This window comes from Pleurodeles waltl, chromosome 10 (assembly GCF_031143425.1).
Source record: "Pleurodeles waltl isolate 20211129_DDA chromosome 10, aPleWal1.hap1.20221129, whole genome shotgun sequence".
Lineage (NCBI taxonomy): Eukaryota > Metazoa > Chordata > Amphibia > Caudata > Salamandridae > Pleurodeles > Pleurodeles waltl.
In genome coordinates this window covers 531,788,022-531,809,466 of record NC_090449.1, presented here as the reverse complement: position 1 = coordinate 531,809,466, position 21,445 = coordinate 531,788,022, and the positions used below count along the sequence as shown (strand labels likewise).

At 43.9% G+C, this 21,445-nt stretch overlaps 1 protein-coding gene across 2 annotated transcripts in view; it reads right to left on the bottom strand.

Annotated features, from left to right (window-relative positions):
- The window catches only part of PTH1R (parathyroid hormone 1 receptor), a 729,171-nt gene that overhangs the window by 173,520 nt on the left and 534,206 nt on the right, over positions 1-21,445 (bottom strand). For both annotated transcript variants that reach the window (XM_069210957.1, XM_069210958.1), the window contains exons 4-5: positions 12,139-12,249; positions 7,792-7,910 (exon numbers count right to left, since the gene is read on the bottom strand). In XM_069210957.1, the coding sequence (XP_069067058.1) occupies positions 7,792-7,910; positions 12,139-12,249 (230 nt within the window). The remainder of the gene's footprint in view (positions 1-7,791; positions 7,911-12,138; positions 12,250-21,445) is intronic.

Sequence of the window (21,445 nt, the reverse complement as noted above, 5' to 3'; positions counted from 1 at the left end):
GGTGGACGACCTCAGACATGTTGTAACTATGGAAAACCATGAGTTTAATCCAGGGCGAGGCTGAAGCTTGGAAGTATGCGCTAAAGAAGAAGCAAAAATAGAACCAAAATCTAAACATAAAAGCATGAGGTTTGAATTTTCTAATTTAATCCAGAACATGAAACTGTGCGACCTTGTAATTGAATCAAGCTGATACTACAGCTTCAAGCAGCGCTCGGAAATGTGCCTGCTGGAAACCTGCAAACCGCGGTGGGTGAGGGATTATGGTCTGGGAGAAAATAGAAAGTCTAATTTTGCTACTTTGTCCTAGTAAGAACCTTATTTTTTATGCAGCTGTAATTTCTCTTCTCTCATTGTCTAATTTAATGAGTAAAGTGGAACCTATATTTCCAACTGAAGTGGGCTGCATTAAATGTCAAACTTGCTCAGATATTGATCTATTTTGATCACCTTACAAAATGACTATACAGTCCACTTTGCACAGATCCCATTTTTGGTTTGGTCATGGGTGACCTGCCCTGAATTCAAACCTCTGAACTCACTTAGGGCCATATTTACAATGCCCCATGGCGCAGGGTGGTGCAGCAAGTGACTTGCTGCGCCGTCCTGAGCCACCAGGAAATTGCAGAAATGCATCCTATCTACAAGATACAGTGCAGTTCTGCCATATCCCCCTGTGCTGGTGCAGAAATTGCTGTCATGTGCCAGCACAAGCACCCTTGCACCATGGTGCAAGGGTTCCTTCATAGTGGGGATGATTGTTTTTGAGCAGGAAGGGACACCTTCCTGCACAAAAACAATCAATGGAGGCTTTTTCCTCCTCCTATGTGTGCTGTACAATGCAGCACACATAGAGGAAAAAATGGGGAGAAATAAAGATATTTCTCTCCGTTGCATCACTCTTATGCCAGTAGGCATTTGACACATTGCCAAGTTTACAAGTTATTGTAAATCTGGGAATGTGTCAAAATCCATGGATGTTGCATGGGAACCTCACGCAACACCCAATGGAAACGTCTCTTTGACACAAAGTAAGGCAACGCAGTGACTTTTGCTGCGTTGCCTTACTCCATATCTAGAAGGCCATGAAAAGCCATGCAGAGTGGCTTTGCGTTGCCTTGTAGATATAGGTCATCATCTTGCGCCACCGGTGCATCACTTAAAGTGATGCGCCGGTGGTGCAAGATGCTTATAAATATGGACCTTAGTTTAGAAAAATTAGTGTTTCACTTTTTTAGCTGAAACTGCCCCGGTATGACATGTGCTGCACATTTCATGTGCTTTTTTACCCTTTTGCTTTCCTATTGTTTATCTGCAGACTTCTGTCAATCAACTAGTAGTTTAAAACCTGTTTTGACTCACTATAGCCAACAAGGACTCAAAATCAGTACCTTGTTGTTAGAAATGGGGTTTTTGGTTGGCAGTCAGGTTACCCCCTGTCCAAGCAAAAGCCCTCACTCTAGTCAGGGTAAGTCACACACAATCCAAGATTATCCTGTGCCCACCCTCTGGTAGCTTGGCACGAGCAGTCAGGCTTAACTTAGAAGGCAATGTGTACAGTATTTGTGCAATAAATCATACAATACCACCATATAGCACCACAAAAATACACCACACAGTGTTTAGAAAAATATATAATACTTATCAGGATAATTTAGGTCAAAAAGAATAAAGTTGCAATGCGAAATTGTAGAGATATCACTGAAAAGTGATATAAAGTGTCTTAAGTCTTTAAAAGGTAAACAAAGTCTTTTTCAAGGACAAGTACCTGGTTTAGAGTGGAAAATCTCCTCAGAGGGCCACAAAAGAAGAGAGGCGTGGAAAAAGAGTGTGTGCGTCGATTTCCCCCCAGCACACACGGACTTGCGTCGTTATTTTTCACACGGGGAGTCGGGCGTCGTTTTCCGGCGCGCGGACAGTCTCTTTCTGTGGATCGCGGGGATTACCAGATGTCCCGGGTCTGTTCGTGGATTTTCCTGCTTGTTTTCCGGCTGCGCGTCGTTCTGCGGGGCTGCGCGTCGAAATTACGATCTCACAGCAGGCGTTGCGTCGATTTCTCCTCTAGAGGTCGGGCGGCGTTGTCCTTGCGAAGCCGTGCGTCGGATTTCCGGTCGTCCCTAAGGCGTCGCGTCGATCAGCGTCGGTGTGCGGCGTTTTTCTCGCCGCGGAACAAGCTGTGCGTCGAAATTTTCGGCGCACGGAGCGTCCAAGTGAAAAAGAGAAGTCTTTTTGGTCCTGAGACTTCAGGGAACAGGAGGCAAGCTCTATCCAAGCCCTTGGAGAGCACTTTCACAGCCAGACAAGAGTTCAGCAAGGCAGCAGGCCAACAGCAAGGCAGCAGTCCTTTGTAGAAAGCAGACAGGTGAGTCCTTTGAGCAGCCAGGCAGTTCTTCTTGGCAGGATGTAGTTTCTGGTTCAGGTTTCTTCTCCAGCAAGTGTCTCTTGAGGTAGGGCAGAGGCCCTGTTTTATACCCAAATGTGCCTTTGAAGTGGGGGAGACTTCAAAGAGTGGCTAAGAAGTGCACCAGGTCCCCTTTCAGTTCAATCCTGTCTGCCAGGGTCCCAGTAGGGGGTGTGGCAGTCCTTTGTGTGAGAGCAGGCCCTCCACCCTCCCAGCCCAGGAAGACCCATTCAAAATGCAGATGTATGCAAGTGAGGCTGAGTACCCTGTGTTTGGGGTGTGTAGGTGAATGCACAAGGAGCTGTCAACCAAGCCCAGCCAGACGTGGATTGTAAGGCACAGAAAGATTTAAGTGCAAAGAAATGCTCACTTTCTAAAAGTGGCATTTCTAGAATAGTAATATTAAATCCGACTTCACCAGTCAGCAGGATTTTGTATTACCATTCTGGCCATACTAAATATGACCTTCCTGCTCCTTTCAGAACAGCAGCTGCCACTTCAACAGTGTATGAGGGCAGCCCCAATGTTAGCCTATGAAGGGAGCAGGCCTCACAGTAGTGTAAAAACGATTTTAGGAGTTTTACACTACCAGGACATATAACTACCCAGGTACATGTCCCGCCTTTTACCTACACAGCACCCTGCTCTAGGGGTTACCTAGGGCACACATTAAGGGTGACTTATATGTAGAAAAAGGGGAGTTCTAGGCTTGGCAAGTACTTTTAAATGCCAAGTCGAGGTGGCAGTGAAACTGCACACACAGGCCTTGCAATGGCAGGCTTGAGACAAGGAAAAGGGGCTACTTAAGTGGGTGGCACAACCAGTGCTGCAGGCCCACTAGTAGCATTTAATTTACCAGCCCTGTGCACATGAAGTGCACCTTACTAGGGACTTATAAGTAAATTAATAGTCCAATCAGGTATGATTCAAGGTTACCATGTTTTAAGGGAGGGAGCATATGCACTGTAGCACTGGTTAGCAGTGGTAAAGTGCGCAGAGTCTAAAAACCAGCAAAAACAGTGTCCAAAAAGTGGAGGGAGGCAGGCAAAAAGTTAGGGGTGACTACCCTAAGGCTGTCAGGTCTAACACTTGTATTCTGAGCACCCCAGGTAGGGAAGCGTTCTGCTACAGTATTTATCCCGTAGCCTAACTCTTACACCATAGCTAGAGCATGCCTCTGGTGGCCCCTCATAAATCCATCACTGGTTGCCATAGGCTTCATACATGACAATCATTTGTGAGCATTGGTTGCTAAACCTGAGAAGGTGCTGTTTGCTGCTAATCAAACCAGCCACTAGGGCATCGCTAAGATAATGAAGAAGTTGTAAAAGTTTTCTTCCTTGAAGTTTGCTGAACCCCACCTATATGCCCTAATGAAATTTTGATAGTACTTATAACTCTAAACTTGTACCTGTAATATATTGGATAAAGTACATCCTGCTGTATATTATAAGGATATTGCAAGTCACCATTGAGTTTTGTGACCATGTATATCAATATAGGGGTAAGGAGGAGGCTGTGTTCTATTTTGAGGTCAAAGAACTCTGAGGTGACTTGCCATATCCCAGGAGGAGAAGGGATTTTGGGCCAGATGTACCAAACTTTTTGAACGTCGCAATCAGCGCCGGTGGTGCAAGATGCTTATAAATATGGACCTTAGTTTAAAAAAATTAGTGTTTCACTTTTTTAGCTGAAACTGCCCCGGTATGACATGTGCTGCACATTTCATGTGCTTTTTTACCCTTTTGCTTTCCTATTGTTTATCTGCGGACTTCTGTCAATCAACTAGTAGTTTAAAACCTGTTTTGACTCACTATAGCCAACAAGGACTCAAAATCAGTACCTTGTATTCTGAGCACCCCAGCTAGGGAAGCGTTCTGCTACAGTTTTTATCCCGTAGCCTAACTCTTACACCATAGCTAGAGCATGCCTCTGGTGTCCCCTCATAAATCCATCACTGCTTGCCATAGGCTTCATACATGACAATCATTTGTGAGCATTGGTTGCTAAACCTGAGAAGGTGCTGTTTGCTGCTAATCAAACCAGCCACTAGGGCATCGCTAAGATAATGAAGAAGTTGTAAAAGTTTTCTTCCTTGAAGTTTGCTGAACCCCACCTATATGCCCTAATGGAATTTTGATAGTGCTTATAACTCTATACTTGTGCCTGTAATATATTGGATAAAGTACATCCTGCTGTATATTATAAGGATATTGCAAGTCACCATTGAGTTTTGTGACCATGTATATCAATATAGGGGTAAGGAGGAGGCTGTGTTCTATTTTGAGGGCAAAGAACTCTGAGGTGACTTGCCATATCCCAGGAGGAGAAGGGATTTTTGGCCAGATGTACCAAACATTTTGCATGTCGCAATCAGCGAATTTCACTGTTTGAGACGGGCAAAAAGCACATTGTGATGCCCAATCCCTGTTTTGCGAGTCAGTAACCTGGTTACCGTCTCGCAAAACGGGACTGCGATTTGGTTACCCTTCCTAAATGCGAGTCGTAGTGCGGTGCTGTATTGCTTTGTGACCGCGAACGCGGTCGTGAAGTAATAGCAGTTACCACCAGTGTCACAGTGGTGGTAACCCATTCGCAGTCCCCATAAGACCCCTTCCCTTTTGTGAATGGCATGGAAAACATTTTTCAGAGCAGGCAGTGGTCCTGTGGACTGCCTGCTCTGAAAAAATGAAACGAAAACATTTCATGTTTTCGTTTTGTAATGCATCTCGTTTTCCTTTAAAGAAAACAGGCTGCATTACAAAAAGAAAACTGCTTTATTTAAAAGCAGTCACAACCATGGTGGTCTGCTGTCTCCAGCAGGCCACCATACCTGTGAGTGCCGCCACTCGCAAGGGGGTCGCAAATTGCGACCCACCTCATTAATAATAATAAGGTAGGCCTTTGCGACCCCCTTGCGAGTTGCAGATGGTGTCAGGGACACCAGCCTACATTCTGGATTCTGGCAACTCGCAATTACGAGTCGGTCTGACTCGCAATTTGCGAGTCGCAATCCAGAATTTTGCTACATCTGGCCCTTAATTCCTTATAACATATGGTGATACCACCATCCTCCCCACAAAAGCTTAAATCCATGTCTAGATCCTTCATGTGAAAGAAATTGTATGGTTGTGAAATGAAATGCACCAAAAGTAATTTCCAAATGGAGCAAAAAAGTATTACAATCAGTGTAGTGCATATCACATTAAAAATGGTGTAGCTCAGAATGTGTAGAAACTTACAGTGACAAACTCAGAATATGATAGTGTAAGAAATTGTGCTATAAGTTGGAAAGGGTGGAAGCACTACTCAGATAATAAACACAATCCTTGTCAGGGTGAACCACAAGAGCAGGGCACAACTTCCCTTCTAGACATCCTGTCAGGAAGACCCTCTCCTCTCACACCTAGGTATCTTTGCACCTATGTCTGGAACAACAGGAGCACCATTCCCAATCATATAACCCCCGAACACTATCAGAAAGCCTCAGTTGGTCTGGGTATAGAAATGTCAACTTTCTTTAAGTGCCATTTTCAAAATTGTAACTTAAAATATGACTTCACCACCACAAAAGATGTTTAAGTTCAATTTGAGTGTAAACATGATTTCTCTATCTACTATCAATTTGAAATGAGGAATGATTAAGTGTAAAAAGGTAGCCCAGAGCTAGTCTAAGGGACAGATAACATTACAACAGTGGAAAATGACTTTAGGAGTGTTTCACTACTAGGGCATGTAAAACATAAACCCACATGCCCTACTTTTTGATTGCAATGCACCCTTCTCTAGAAGTGGTTAGGGCCCACCGTAAGGGTGACCTATAAGTATTTAAAAGGAAGGTTTATGCCTGGTAAACGTTGTATGTTGCCCGGTCGAAACTGCAGTTGAAAACTGCAATACAACTACAGTGGGAGGCCTGAGACATGTTTTACATTGCTTCATAAGGGTGTTGCACAATGGGAGCTGCAGGACATTGTTAGCATTTCATTTACAGGCTCTGTATACATGTAGTACCTTGCACTAGACATGTACCAGTAAATTAAATGTATCAATCAGTGGTAGTTCGTTTTAGCCATGTTTTCAAGGGAAAGAACAAATACATTACCACTCACTTGCAGGGAAAAGGTGCACAGAGTCCTAAAAGCCAACGTAATTAGGTTTAGGAAAGGAAGGCAAACATTTGGGGGTGACCCTCCAGAAAGGGCCCAGTCCAGCCAATAGAATAATTCAAACATAGTGCTACCAGACATTTTTGAGGTAGTTAAATCATGAGGATGAAAACATTAGTGACATTTAGTTGGGTCACAATAACCATTGGTATTTTGTTAATTTATTTATTCAAACTTATCCTTATCTTTATCTTTATCCTTGTCCTTATCTTTATCCTTATCCTTAACTTTATCTTTATCCTTATCCTTATCTTTATCTTTATCCTTATCCTTATCCTTACTTGTATCCTTATCCTTACCATTCTCCTTATCCTTGCCCTTGTCCAAAATGCATCCTTGTTCATATTGTTGTTGATGATATTGTTGTTGCTGTTCTTCTTCTTCTACTCCTACTTATTATTTTTATTATTATTATTATTATTATTATTATTAGTAGTAGTAGTAGTAGTAGTAGTAGTAGTATTTAGACCTGTGACATACAATTTCACTCAGGGCAATAATTACATGTCACAGTGAGATATTATCACGTAGTTAAGGATATGTTATTACAAAGACCTCTCCTTTGTTATCATCGCAAATTCATTATGTACAAAAGAGCAATAAATTAATGCATGCATGCAATTTACACTAATGTATCTGCTGTTCATAACCAAGTGACCACCCTCCCTTAAATCTGATCCAAATCAGGGGGCCTAACTTGCGTTACCCACAGCTGAACAGAGTTGACTTTCAAAGCAAATACTAGAATTGTTCTGCTATGTCTGGTTGCCAACCACATGCAGTACTTAGAGTGTAAGTGCGGCCCACGAAGTGTGGATGTTCATTATGGGAAAGCATGCATCTTACTATTTTCATGCTGTTTTCCCTCAGTCTTAAGAACCAATAGTAAGGAGGTTGCAATGGTTACTTTCTAGTATTGGTTTGCAACACATTACAATCGTTGAGCAGGTGCTTTTCTTTATTCCCAAGCCATGGTGTGACTTTATAGTACATAACTAAATGTTTTGATTGAAACTGGTCTTTAAGAAGTGCTGCTTACCCCCTTCCATTAAAAATCATAGTTTACTGAATTGTCTCTACTGACTCATATTTAATTTCCTCTGGTCCAAGTGCAACACACTGAGATAGCAGAGGCAACACTACTTCTGTGCAACACAAGTTTTTGAAAATATGAACATTCAGTAAACCATTAGCACTATTCAACACAAACACTTTCCTTACCCGTTCCCTGGTCTCATTGGTGAGGAACTTGGTACATTCGTTGTAATTTGCCCAGGTGCGGTTGTGACCCGTCGCCACATCCCAGCTCCCGTTCATGTCACACCTCCGATAGGCATGGCCTAATAAAGAAATCAGACAACAGTGATGTCAGCAGAGTGCTCTCTTGGTGGGGGAGGTAGTGGTCATATGTTTTGAACATAAGATGAATACTGGAACGAAACATCTAACAACTCCCTTCTGTGCAGGTCCTAAGGATGGTACTCTCGGCCTGGTCTGCCAATGTCAGTCTACAAACTAGGATGTGGAAATTGCTCACCAGCCAGTAGTGTGATGTGACTGATGTACATGCAGATCAATCTAACTGCAGAATGTATGTTCGCTTTCTGACACAAATATTGCTGGCTCATTAATATTAATGAGGGAGGTTGAATTTGTATCCCTCTACATGTGTCTGCAAACATAGGGTTGGAGGCCTGAGATGGACCACAGACCTCTGTCCATGAGTTGGCATTCCGAGTCTATTCATTTTTTAAAAAAGTAACCTAAGTCCTTTAAATAGACACGGGGTTAATTTATAAAATCATATTTACATCTTGTGAAGACATCAAGTGACCACCCAGTGGTCCCATGAACCACCATCTGCCCCTCCCCATCCCCCCACGCCCCCGAGGCCACCATAAGGTTCCCAAAGGGGTAGCTTTCTCTTGCAGACTATTTACCCTTTGCCAATCATTTACCAGTCAATCTTCATGGTCAGCAACTGATCAATAATTTGCCACCACAATTGAGGTAATAATCTATTCATGCATCCCATAACGACTTACATATAGGAAGGAGATGTCCATTTCAAAACCCCCTTTACAAGTCTTTCAAACTCACAAAAGGGGCTATATACATTTCAAACCATTATTTTGCAGTTCCAAATCCTGTATTTTTCAATTTGCAGGGTCTGAGACTGACGAAATAACCTTTCTATATCAGGCCCCATATCTGAAAACAAACACCATTTTTTTGTGTTCTTAGTTGCTAAAATGATAATCTCCGAGTATCAGATGTAATTGAAAATAGTTTTTACTGTCGATTGATATTGCTGAGGATTTATTTGCTGTAGGATTTCAGAAGCTTGTTCGGAACGTGAATTTACAGTCCTCGCTACCGAGTATTTCAAAATGACAGACACCCGAGTTATAAGTTGCAACTTGTGAGGAACTTTGTGCTTGAGTACATTTGGAAGTACCGAATTTTCACTGGTAACAATGTGATCAAATATGGTAGAAAGCTCCCACGCAATAAAGTCGAGCGCAAATATTTTATTTGTTCAAGAAGCCTTTACTGAACTACCGATAAGCCAGAAAATTAGGTAAGATTTTGTGATGGACAAGTCGGACGTAAGTGATTAAGAATTAAAAATGAGATGGGACGTGGAGAGTGAGAGGTTCCAGCGTCTAACCTAAAGAAAGCGTTGCAAGGAAAAAGGCAAGGGGGCGAAAGAATGAAAAGTCAGAAATAGAGAGACCTAGAAAAAGAGAGAAACAGAACAATAAAAGTGAGAAGAGTAAATAACAGTGTGAAACAGGAAGAAAAAAGAAAGAACAAAATAAAAAAATAAGAAAAAAAAAAAAAAGCAAAGGAAACAACTACGGAAAGTTGGAAGTAAGGCAAGGAGAAAGGGAGACGGAGGATAGGATGCAAGGAAGGAAGATATCTGGAAGAACAGGAAGAGAGAGTGAGTGTGAGAGAGAGAGAAAAACAGCAAAAAGATAGAGTGAAGAAGAAAGATGGAAGCTAGGGTAGAAAATCATGTTGATACCGTGCAGTGATGTAGGAGTGTTGAATAAAGGATGGAAGGACAGAGTGGCTATGATAGAAAAGGAAGAGAAATGAAGAAGAAAATACATTTTAGGAAAGGACGTAAAAACAAGAAGGGAACGGAGAAGAGAGGAAAATGATGGACGAAGATGAGGGAAATAGAAGTCAAAAGAGGAGAAGCAAAAGAGAAGCTGTCTGGAAGTAGGAAAAGAAGTAAAATAAGAGTAGAATGGAAGAAGAGAATGAATGAAAATAAATAAAAAACAAAACCTGGAGAAGAGAGGCTAATGAAGAAAGAACAGAAAGGAGAAAGGAAAGAAATTTAACTAAGGGGAAAAATAGTAAAGGGACAGTGTATAGTACACTCTTGAAATGTTATTTTGTAATCAGGGAGCAATTTTCGTCAATGGTCATTAAAATATGTGTCTTAGCTCTTATCCCCATGTTAGAGGAGGTTTATATTGCACTACGTAAAAGTACCTCTACAACAGTGAGACAAACGTGTTTAAATAAGCTTTTTTCCCCATAAACTGTGTTTAGAACTTAGCTTAGAGTCCAAATTCAGGAATATATTCTAGTTACGTTTGCAGAGAGACTACAATTAAGACCCTGCTGTTGATTTCAAAGAATCAATAATGTGCCACGCCAAATTTAAATCACCATTCTGCACAAGGTGAAAGAACATTGCATGCATACATTGGATATTGTTTTGGTCAGTTTAGATTATTGGGGTTTAGTTTACAGGCAGGTAGAATGGTGCTATCCACCAAAACTCGACACTTGTCTTGACTGCTAGGATCTGTGTTATTCCATCTCACTTAGAGTGAAGAGAAAGTAGGTGTTCCTGGTAGTATACTCATCTCGAGCTCTGCCTTCAGGGACACTATCTTTTCCTCCTGACAGCTGCAGTGGCACCAGAGAGGCGACTCACTTATGAGTGTCTCCTCCAGTGCCATTACTTCAAGTGTATCATCTGTCTGTGACCTCTAGTAAACCATCAGGCATAAATCTCCCCACTTGCAGAGGACTTTGGGTATGTTATTCCTGCAAACAGATCTACAGTTTGGGGTGTGAGTTCAGGAATAACATAAGTCGCGACAGGTCTGCCATGTCATCATGATCCTAGCTTGATGAACCTGTTGTGAAGGATACATTTTCTTTATAGTGGCTCCCCTGTTTTAGCTGTACCTTTGAAGGAGGACGGGTTTTGGCAATGGGGGCAACTGTGAACAGCAGAAAGTTGTATTTTCTATGAAGATCTTATTAGGGAATCAGCAGGTAATTTCTCAAAATTTAACTACTTGCAAATAAGGAGTTGGGGGAAAGAGATCAAAGGAGGAGTGGTTGGCTTGAATGAGGAGGAAAGGCTGCATCAGAAGGTCGACATGGACAAAAAAGATCTATCAAGATGGTACTGGACACTCCTAGACATGATAGATGGTGAAATCCTTATGCCAGAAGAAATTTGGAAAGAACATTTGCCAAGAATACAGATAAGAGAGTTATGGCAAGTATCTATTGCTTTGCTGTATTCCACAGTTAAACCTGCCAGTTGAAGAAGGAATCATTTGTTTTCAAATCACAGGGAATTTCGGACCCCTGAGAAGCTAACAAGATTGAAGCCCGGTAATAAGGTCTTGTGTGGGAAATGCAGCTTGGAATCTGCAGGTGATATGCAGATATTTTGGGAGTGTCCTCGACTTAGCTGGTTTTGGAATGAGGTTGGTGATTACATTAATAAGATTTTACCAATGAAGTGTAAGGTAAGCCCCTCTCTGATTATCTTTGGTTGCACACAGGGAGATAACCGGATAAAAAAGAATAGTGCCAAGTTGCTGTTTTACATGATTCTGCCGGCTAGGAGAGAGATATGTAGGAGATGGACTTGTACGACCCCCCCAACATTTCTGGAATTGAAAGACTCATTAATGTTTAACTTAGTATGCAATAGAAGGGGGAAGGAAAGAACTGAGAAGAGATGTGAGTTCTGGGGGCCGCTAATAAACTGGCTTGCAACAAATTATTGCCTGTCCTATGAATACACAAATGCGAGTCCAAAGGAATGCAATGTAGTAGTGTTCTGGAGGGCTTATTTAGCCCAGAGATATGGTTTGCTCCCTGGTCTGATAGCCGCACACGGGAATCGAATAGGAAGGAATCCATTATTCCAAGGTGTATGTATGATCGATGCTTCTGACTTCGGGTTACATGAATGAGGACACAAAAAAAAGTGCCTCCCCTGAATGTATGTGAGAACCATGTCAGGGGAAATATGTTCCCCACCATGCAGAGCATATTTACATTTAGTGATCCAAATCGGATGTAGAAGAGTACTGGCTATCTTTAAATGAAAGCATTAATGTTACAGGTGTCTATGAGTACTTCACTTGAACCAATCCTAGAATCATCAATTTGAGACTTTACACATTTAGAAAACTTCTACATGGATGGTCCTTCTCCAAATGACCATGGATCATAATAGTTGATTTGCCTAATGTGGTCACAATCATTACAACAAATTTGCACAGATGGCTTTACCTTTGTGGTTGAAGTCATAGATGTACTCTGGGCAAGGCATGGATACCACCTTGCCTGCATTACCCTCTGGCCAACAAACCATGCCATCCCATTCAGGTAGACAAAAACCATCTGTAAAGAAAACAAAACAAAATCATGAAAAGTTACCAGCTACATTACGAGTCAAAAGCATATTCTGCTGTGAGGATTCTGTGTTTGGTGGCCTAATAGCTTTTACACAGGTTTGATTTAATGTGCAGATGTATTTGACTTAAAGAAAATAACGGTAGCAGCAAGTTATTTTTTCTAAATAATTTTAAGCTATTAATATGGTCAAAACACAAATTCAAATGTAATCACTAAATCAGGGAGGACAATAGTAAAATAAAATAATGTAATATTTTTGTTCTAGAAGGATTTCCTACATGACAAAACTTTTAAAAGACCAAAAAAGTAAAAAGAAATCTTGCAACACAACAATGTAATCATTGTGCTACTGAATAGCAAGATATACATTTTAATGGAAACACATGAAATGCAAAGATTTGTTGTAGTCCCTAATGTGCACCGTAGAAATCTATAAAATGAAATCCTAATGCGCTGACCTCTTTCTGATGCTCATACCCACAATACAAATTCATAGAATAAGTAAAAGTAAATGAAATGTAAAGGTCTGGAACTAGGGTCAGGGGTTTTGAAACAAAGTATCAAGTCTTCCTTTCCATTGGAGCAGCTAAAGATCTAAGGGGATCACTGGTAAGTGACAGTCCATGATTCCTTCCATGATACATGTGAATTAGCTGGATAAGGAAGATGAGGCATTGTGGCCAAACTCCCTTTTAAAACCGCACATCAATCACTAATATCTGTGCTTAATCTTAACCTGACAGACACTCACATGGCACTGCTTTTAAATCCATTTATATGAGATGTTTTTAGTCTGAACACCTATAAGAATATTTTAAATCTGTCATATCTGGCCAAAGGTATGGCTCAGCCTGCAATAGTCTTTGTTAGGCTTGTGTAAAAACATTCCCTTTTCCTCCATCTCAGGAATTCGCCCAGTAGGCCAGTGGAATATAGTTTATTGTTTTATCCTGTTGGATAATTGAAGCAAAAAGAGGGTTTGTGACAGTACTGGAGCACTGTTTTTTTTTCATATCTGTTAGTTATACTTAATTATGTGACAGTGTTATGGTGGTCTTCTCCCTCAACGCTTTGCCGTCTCATTTTTCTGATCTCAGTTTTTCTGGCTTTAGAACTCTGTGCATTTTACCACTGCTAACCAGTGCTAAAGTGTTTGTGCTCTCTCCCCTAAACATGGTAACATTGCCTCATCCCTAACTGACATGTTTAATTTACTTATAGGTCACTAGTGCATTTCACTTATTGTGCCCAGGGCTTGCAAATCAAATTTACTAGTGGGCCTGCAGCATATATTGTGTCACCGACTTAAGTAGCCCTCTAACCAAGGCTCAGGTCTGCCATTGCTGAGACTATTTGTGCAGTTTTTAACTGTTGTGATGACGTGGCAAAATAATCATTTTGCCAGGCCTAAACCTTCCCTTTTATATATATATGTCACTTCTACAGTAGGCTCTGGACAACCCAGAGGGCAGCATGCAATTTATTTAAAAGGCAGGCCCTGGACTATAAAGTTATCATGTCATGGTAGTGAAAAACTCGTAAATTTGTTTCTCACTTCTGCAAGACCTACCCTTCCAATAGGTTAACATTGGAGTTACCATATTACATTTTCTAAGTGTTTTTCCCAATCTGTAAGAGATAAACCTTTTAAGTTTGTTGTCCCTGGAATCACAATTTACAATCCTTGCTTATGGTGAAGTAGGATTTTAAATTGTAATTCTGAAAATGCCACTTTTAGAGAGTTGTTTTGAAAGAATAAGGAAAGCCCAAGGATAGTCAGGGACCAAGGGCAGTACTATGCTATGAGGAACAAGGGTCCCTAAGCAAAGGTAAATAGTTATCTAATGCACTGGGGAAACAATATATCCCTTGGAATGCTCAATCAGCTATATAAAAAACATTATTTTATTAATACAGAAGTTTAAGCGTAAGGATAATACCCTTACAGGCCACATTAGTGTAGGTACAACATGTATACAGGCAAAAAACAAGTGACAAAGCCATAAAACAATATAGTCCCAATATATTCCCAATATCCTGATAGAGTACAACACTACTACACCCCATATAAAATTACATACATTTAAGGAGGGAGGGTTATGGTGCTTTAGTTGACATTGTTTCAATCCGCATTAAATGTGAGTATCATCATCTGGACGATATGATGTATCCATGGCACAATATATCAAGACCAGAGGCAATTAGCTATATGGGTACCTCTCTGAGAAAATAAAGAGAAAAAAGAAAAGAGTAAAAAAAAGAAAAGACATAAGAGAAGGAATAGAGAATATATATATATCACACAGGAAGTCTGCTGTGTACATGGTGCCAACCAACAAGACCTCCATGCTGGGGTCATTGTGATGTGATAATGTGGCACAGACCATGGTCGATCTGAAGATAGCAATGGTGGCTATGACTAAGAAGGAAGTGCCAATCAACGTGAAGGACCTCAAACACCAATGGAGGATCACATGCAGCACACAATTAATGGAACCTAAAGAATAAATACCAACCAATGGGATTGCAATGGAATACAACACCCAGGTAAACAAGACCACTTCTGGGGCCATAGTCTGCCACAAAGTATTAACTCACATAAGAGTAGGCCCAGGCACTGAGAAGAAGCCAAAAACAAATTAACCACCCGTCAACTGTGCCCAATAAATTAGGGCTCAGAGTTGCCTATGCATTAAATGTGTTGTAAACCGAAGGAGTGATATGAGTGAAGTCTTACCCCGAAGAAGTAACATCACAGTGTCTGGTACAGTAACAATACTCTGGATAGACACATGGTCTGACCACAAGCTCTAAAAACAACTGGGAACAAGAGTGAGACTAATAAACTATTTCTGTGTTGTTCCACCAAAAAAGCGGCATAAGACAATGCTTATCACAAATAGGTACAAACACTGTAAAATAATCAGGACTTGGTGAATATCAAGATGCAGTAAAAGAAAAACGGGGGGCAAATATAGCATATACATAATGTGACAGAGTATCTAAAGGGAAGCATGCAAGGTGCTTTTACCGCAAAGCGTGCAAAAATACAGTCCATCGCCAACACAAGTAGCTCAAGTCCGATAGGCTCCACAAGCGCTTCCTTCCAAATACTACCATTTAGAAATCAAGGAAGGACAAAAGTACAAATGCCGGGATGCACTGGCGGCCATTTCTGAGTGGTGCATGTAACACACTGTCTAATGCTCAACGTGATTCTAATAATGTGCACAATTCCAGCAGAATAGTATACAATGAAATAATGGAAGCCGTAATGCCAAAGCGGGACAGGAACACTTATTCTGGGGGTAATAAATACTCATGGTCATATTGTAATTATTGCAAAAAACCTTAAATAGCAAATGTTAGAAATGGGGTCTTTGGTTGACAGTCAGGTTACCCCCTGTTCAAGCAAGGACCCTTACTCTAGTTAGGATAAAAGAGAATCACCCTCAGCTAACCCCTGCTTACCCCCTTGGTAGCTTGGCAGAGCAGTAGGCTTAACCTCAGAGTGCTGGGCGTAAAGTATTTGTACCAACACACACAGTAACCTAATGAAAACACTACAAAATGACACAACACCAGTTTAGAAAAATAGGAAATATTTATCTAGACAAAACAAGACCAAAACGACAAAAATCCAACATACACAAGTCAAGTTATGATTTTTTTAAAGGTTTAAAAATAAAAAGAGTCTTTAGGTAGTTGTAACACCACACTAGCGCTGCTAGCGTGAAAATGTACCTGGTTTGCGGCAAAAATAACCCCGCACGGGTGGTGTGCGTCGAAAATAACCCTGCACGGGTATATGCGTCGAAAACAGCTCGGCACGGCGAGGCGCGTCGAAAAAGCCAGCCACGCGACGGTCCGAAAGTCCCGCGGCGCTGGTTGCGATCTCTCAGCCTTCGTCAGCGATGCTGCGCGTCGTTTCTCCTGCTCCGGGCGTCGATTCTCCGGTCGCGTTTCCTGCGGCGTCGTTTCTCAGCTGCGGAGTCGGCGTTGCGTCGTTTTCTCAGCCGCGATCGGATTCGCGTCGATCTTTTCTCCGCACGGCGCTCGGTGCGTGTATTTTTGTCCTTAGGCTGCCAGCCTCTCCTTTCAGGGTCCCAGGAACTGGAAGGGCACCACAGAGCAGAGTAGGGGTCTCTCCAGAGACTCCAGGTGCTGGCAGGAAGAAGTCTTTGCTATCCCTGAGACTTCAACAACAGGAGGCAAGCTCTACATCAAGCCCTTGGAGATTTCTTCTTCAAGATGGAAGGCACACCAAGTCCAGTCTTTGCCCTCTTACTCAGGCAGAAGCAGCACTGCAGGAAAGCTCCACAAAGCACAGTCACAGGCAGGGCAGCACTTGTTCCTCAGCGATCAGCTCTTCTCCAGGCAGAGGTTCCTCTTGATTCCAGAAGTGTTTCTCAAGTTTGTAAGTTTGGATGCCCTTCTTATACCCATTTTAGTCTTTGAAGTCACCTTCCTTCAAAGGGGACTCACACCTTCTTGTGAAATCCTGCCTTGCCCAGGCAAGGCCTCAGACACACACCAGGGGGCTGGAGACAGCATTGTCAGAGGCAGGCACAGTCCTTTCAGATGAGAGTGACCACTCCACCCCTCCCTCCTAGCAGAGATGGCTAATCAGGAAATGCAGATCACACCCCAGCTCCCTTTGTGTCACTGTCTGGTGTGAGGTGAAAAACAACCCAACTGTCAAACTGACCCAGACAGGGAATCCACAAACAAGGCAGAGTCACAGAATGGTTTAAGCAAGAAAATGCTCACTTTCTAAAAGTGGCATTTCCAAACTCACAATCTTAAAATCAACTTTACTAAAAGATGTATTTTTAAATTGTGAGTTCAGGGATCCCAAACTCCACATGTCCATCTACTCTCTAGGGGAATCTACACTTTAATCATATTTAAAGGTAGCCCCCATATTATCCTATGAGAGAGAGACAGACCTTGCAACAGTGAAAACGAAATTGGCAGTATTTCACTGTCAGGACATATAAACCACATTACTATATGTCCTACCTTATCCATACACTGCACCCTGCCCTTGGGGCTACCTAGGGCCTACCTTAGGGGTGCCTTACATGTAAGGAAAGGGAAGGTTTAGGCCTGGCAAGTGGGTACACTTGCCAAGTCGAATTTACAGTGTAAAAATACACATACAGACACTGCAGGGGCAGGTCTGAGACATGATTACAGAGCTACTTATGTGGGTGGCACAACCAGTGCTGCAGGCCCACTAGTAGCATTTGATTTACAGGCCCTGGCACCTCTAGTGCACATTACTAGGGACTTACTAGTAATTCAAATATGCCAATCATGGATGAACCACTTACATACAATTTAAACAGGAGAGCATATGCACTTTAGCACTGGTTAGCAGTGGTAAAGTGCTCAGAGTTGAAAAGCCAACAGCGACAGGTCAGAAAAAAATAGGAGGCAGGAGGCAAAAAAGTCTGGGGATGACCCTGCATAAGCAAAAGTCCAACACGACCCCCTACCAGCCTAAAGCCAGGGGAGAACAATCAATACCTTGATGTACTTCCCTGATTGGGGCGATAGAACAAGGACCCAGGCCCACAACAGCAGGGGCATGTTCCAGTTCTACGCCTTCCTGACTCCAGTTGGATCCCTCTGTCCATACTCTCAGGGCCCACTAAGCTAACCCATGGGGAACCCTTCTCCACATCTACAGACACCATCTGTGCAACACCTAACTTTACTTTGCTCACAGATGCATTGCAATGGGCAGATAGTACCACCAGGGCCAACACAGTGGTGTTGCCCACTCCACCCCCGGGGTGTGACTCTCGTCCTCCCCCCCCCAGGGGCAACTCTGTCCACCAGGACAGCAAGCCACAGTGGCCCCAGACAACTGTCAGGGATGAGAGCCCGACCTCAGGCCTCTCTAACCACTGTGACTGTGGAGAGTGGGGGGTGGTAGCCCCAGGTGCCTGGCACCCTTTGACCACTCTCTCTTCCGCCAGGTCAGGGATGTTAACCTGACCCTGGTCCTCCCCTCTGGGGCTCTGTACCCTCCCTGCAGAAGCGGCACCCCCAGAGTCAAAAACTGTCAGGGTGCTTGTAGAAGCAGTCCTGCACAATTCTTCCATCAGTGCAGGGATGTTAACCTGCAACTGATCCTCCAACCTGGGGTCTGTACCTTCAGGTTGGACCAGGGCCAGGGGTGAGGCTTCCCTCCCCCTGCCCTCTCTTCTGGGGTCCTGAACCACCCAACTAGGAGTGGCCCCCCCAGAAGACAACATGGTAGGGGCACAGTTAGCAGTAGCCCCTTCCTCCAGGTCAGGGGGGACACCCTTAACCTGGCCTCCCAATCCAGGGTCTGTACCCACAGACTGGATCACTGCCTGGCAACCCAGGACTTCCTGGGGGGCATACCTACCCCCTACCAGGTCAGAGTTTACCCTCTGAACCTGGTCATCCAACCCAGGGTCACCACCCTGCGGTTGAACCACTGCCTGGCACACCAGGACTTCCTTGGGAGCACACCTACCCCCTATCAGGTCAGAGTTTACCCCCTGAACCTGATCATTCAACCCAGAGTCACCACCCTGCGGTTGAACCATTGCCTGGCACACCAGGACTTCCAGGGGGGCACACTTACCCCCCTCAAGGGACACACTGTCCCGAAGGGCCACACAAGAGTCTGGCTGGCGCAGGTCTCCTGACCTCTGCCCATCTGACAGAGTCTGGATTCCCCCCAACCCAGAAATGGTCTCACCAAGGTCATTCATGGGGGGCTCTGCTCTCAGAGCTGACCCCTGACCCTCCAGGTTCTCCACTGGGGTCCGCAACCCCCTCTCAACCCTCTGTCTGGACTTCTGCACCCCCTCACTAGGAGTGGTACTGCCAGACACCAGAACTGGTGGGACGCTGGCTACAGCGGCCCCCCCAAGTTCTCCTGACACTGTGGGGTCTCCCTCAACAGATGGCCCTATGGTACAGGCTAGGCTCCCCTCCTGGTGTTCCCGCAGGGAACCCTCCAGGATCTGGGACCGGATCTCGGGCACCTTGGGCCTCAACCCATCCCCATTCCCTCTCCTCTGAGACTGGACATGGGGTCCCTCACCCATCCCACTACACTGGGACCTACCTGGGACGCTACAATCCTTCCCTACCTCACCTGGTTGGGAACTACCTAGACCACTCCTCTCAGGAGCACCCCCAAATGCCTCTTCAGACTCTCTGGTACTCACCCAGAAGTCTGCCTCCATTGTAAGCTCCCTGGGGTCAGAGAACTCACACTCCACCTGGTGTTGGCATAGCTCTGGAAAATAAGGACTAGACATATGCTCTCCAGCAATTACATCACTCAGCCCCTCACATGAATTAACCAAAGTACCCTTCACCCAACCATCCAGTGACTCTGCTTTGACAAAGCATCCCACATTACCCTCCTGAGACTGGTGAGACAGTACCTGACTGTCCCTGACACTCAACCCACACTCTTCTGGGATGTTTTCACACTCCATAACCAGGACTTCTACCTGGGGGGAACCCCTCTCCCTGTCACTCTCAACTAGAGTCAGTAGAGTGTCCCTCCCACCAGTAGGAATATGACTCCCCATGCCAGTTCCCCAATCCACCTCAGAGACTCTGTGCATCACTGGAGCTACCTCATACCCCTGAACCTCCTGGCGTGTGTTAACTCCCTCCTTCAAGTAGGGCACCACCTCTCTGGGCATGTGCACTTCTGCAGCATCACTGGATATACAATTGTTGCTGCCACCATTCCAGCTGGACTCAGCCCTCATGACTTCCAGCTCTTTCAATTTAAGCTCGTAAGCATAAATCATTTTTTTAATCTCTAAGTCCCTCCTCCTTTCTTCCAGGACTAAGGCTCTCTTCTCCTCAGCCCTCTTAAGCTCTGCATCTAGCTCTTCCAGACTCCGGATTCGAGCTAGGAGCCAATCATCTCTTTCTGTTCCCTCCTCAGGGCCACTGTCCTCCTCTTTGGAGTAGTCCTCCTCCTCAGAGTAGTTATCCTCCTCAGACTCATTTGGTGGTGTTGCCTGACAACGTTTCAATTCATACTGAAACAGGGCTGACTCAAGATCCTCCCTTCTGGATTTCTTGTTCACAGCCAGTCCCCTTTCCATGCAGAATGCTTTAAGCTGCCACTTTTTATACATAAATAGGTGCCAGAAATTGACTTCCATTCTGCAAAGGCTTCACAACCAAAAAACAAAGTCCAAAAATATTAGCAATACTTCCAGGAGGACATCAGAGAACAAAAAGCAGAATCACAAGACAAGTAGTATGTGGTCACGTAGTGGTCTGAGATCAAAACAGTAGTGTACACTTAATTACTGTATGTCAAGTACAAATACAAGTCCAAATCCCGACCGCTGGTCACCAATGTTAGAAATGGGGTCTTTGGTTGACAGTCAGGTTACCCCCTGTTCAAGCAAGGACCCTTACTCTAGTTAGGATAAAAGAGAATCACCCTCAGCTAACCCCTGCTTACCCCCTTGGTAGCTTGGCAGAGCAGTAGGCTTAACCTCAGAGTGCTGGGCGTAAAGTATTTGTACCAACACACACAGTAACCTAATGAAAACACTACAAAATGACACAACACCAGTTTAGAAAAATAGGAAATATTTATCTAGACAAAACAAGACCAAAACGACAAAAATCCAACATACACAAGTCAAGTTATGATTTTTTTAAAGGTTTAAAAATAAAAAGAGTCTTTAGGTAGTTGTAACACCACACTAGCGCTGCTAGCGTGAAAATGTACCTGGTTTGCGGCAAAAATAACCCCGCACGGGTGGTGTGCGTCGAAAATAACCCTGCACGGGTATATGCGTCGAAAACAGCTCGGCACGGCGAGGCGCGTCGAAAAAGCCAGCCACGCGACGGTCCGAAAGTCCCGCGGCGCTGGTTGCGATCTCTCAGCCTTCGTCAGCGATGCTGCGCGTCGTTTCTCCTGCTCCGGGCGTCGATTCTCCGGTCGCGTTTCCTGCGGCGTCGTTTCTCAGCTGCGGAGTCGGCGTTGCGTCGTTTTCTCAGCCGCGATCGGATTCGCGTCGATCTTTTCTCCGCACGGCGCTCGGTGCGTGTATTTTTGTCCTTAGGCTGCCAGCCTCTCCTTTCAGGGTCCCAGGAACTGGAAGGGCACCACAGAGCAGAGTAGGGGTCTCTCCAGAGACTCCAGGTG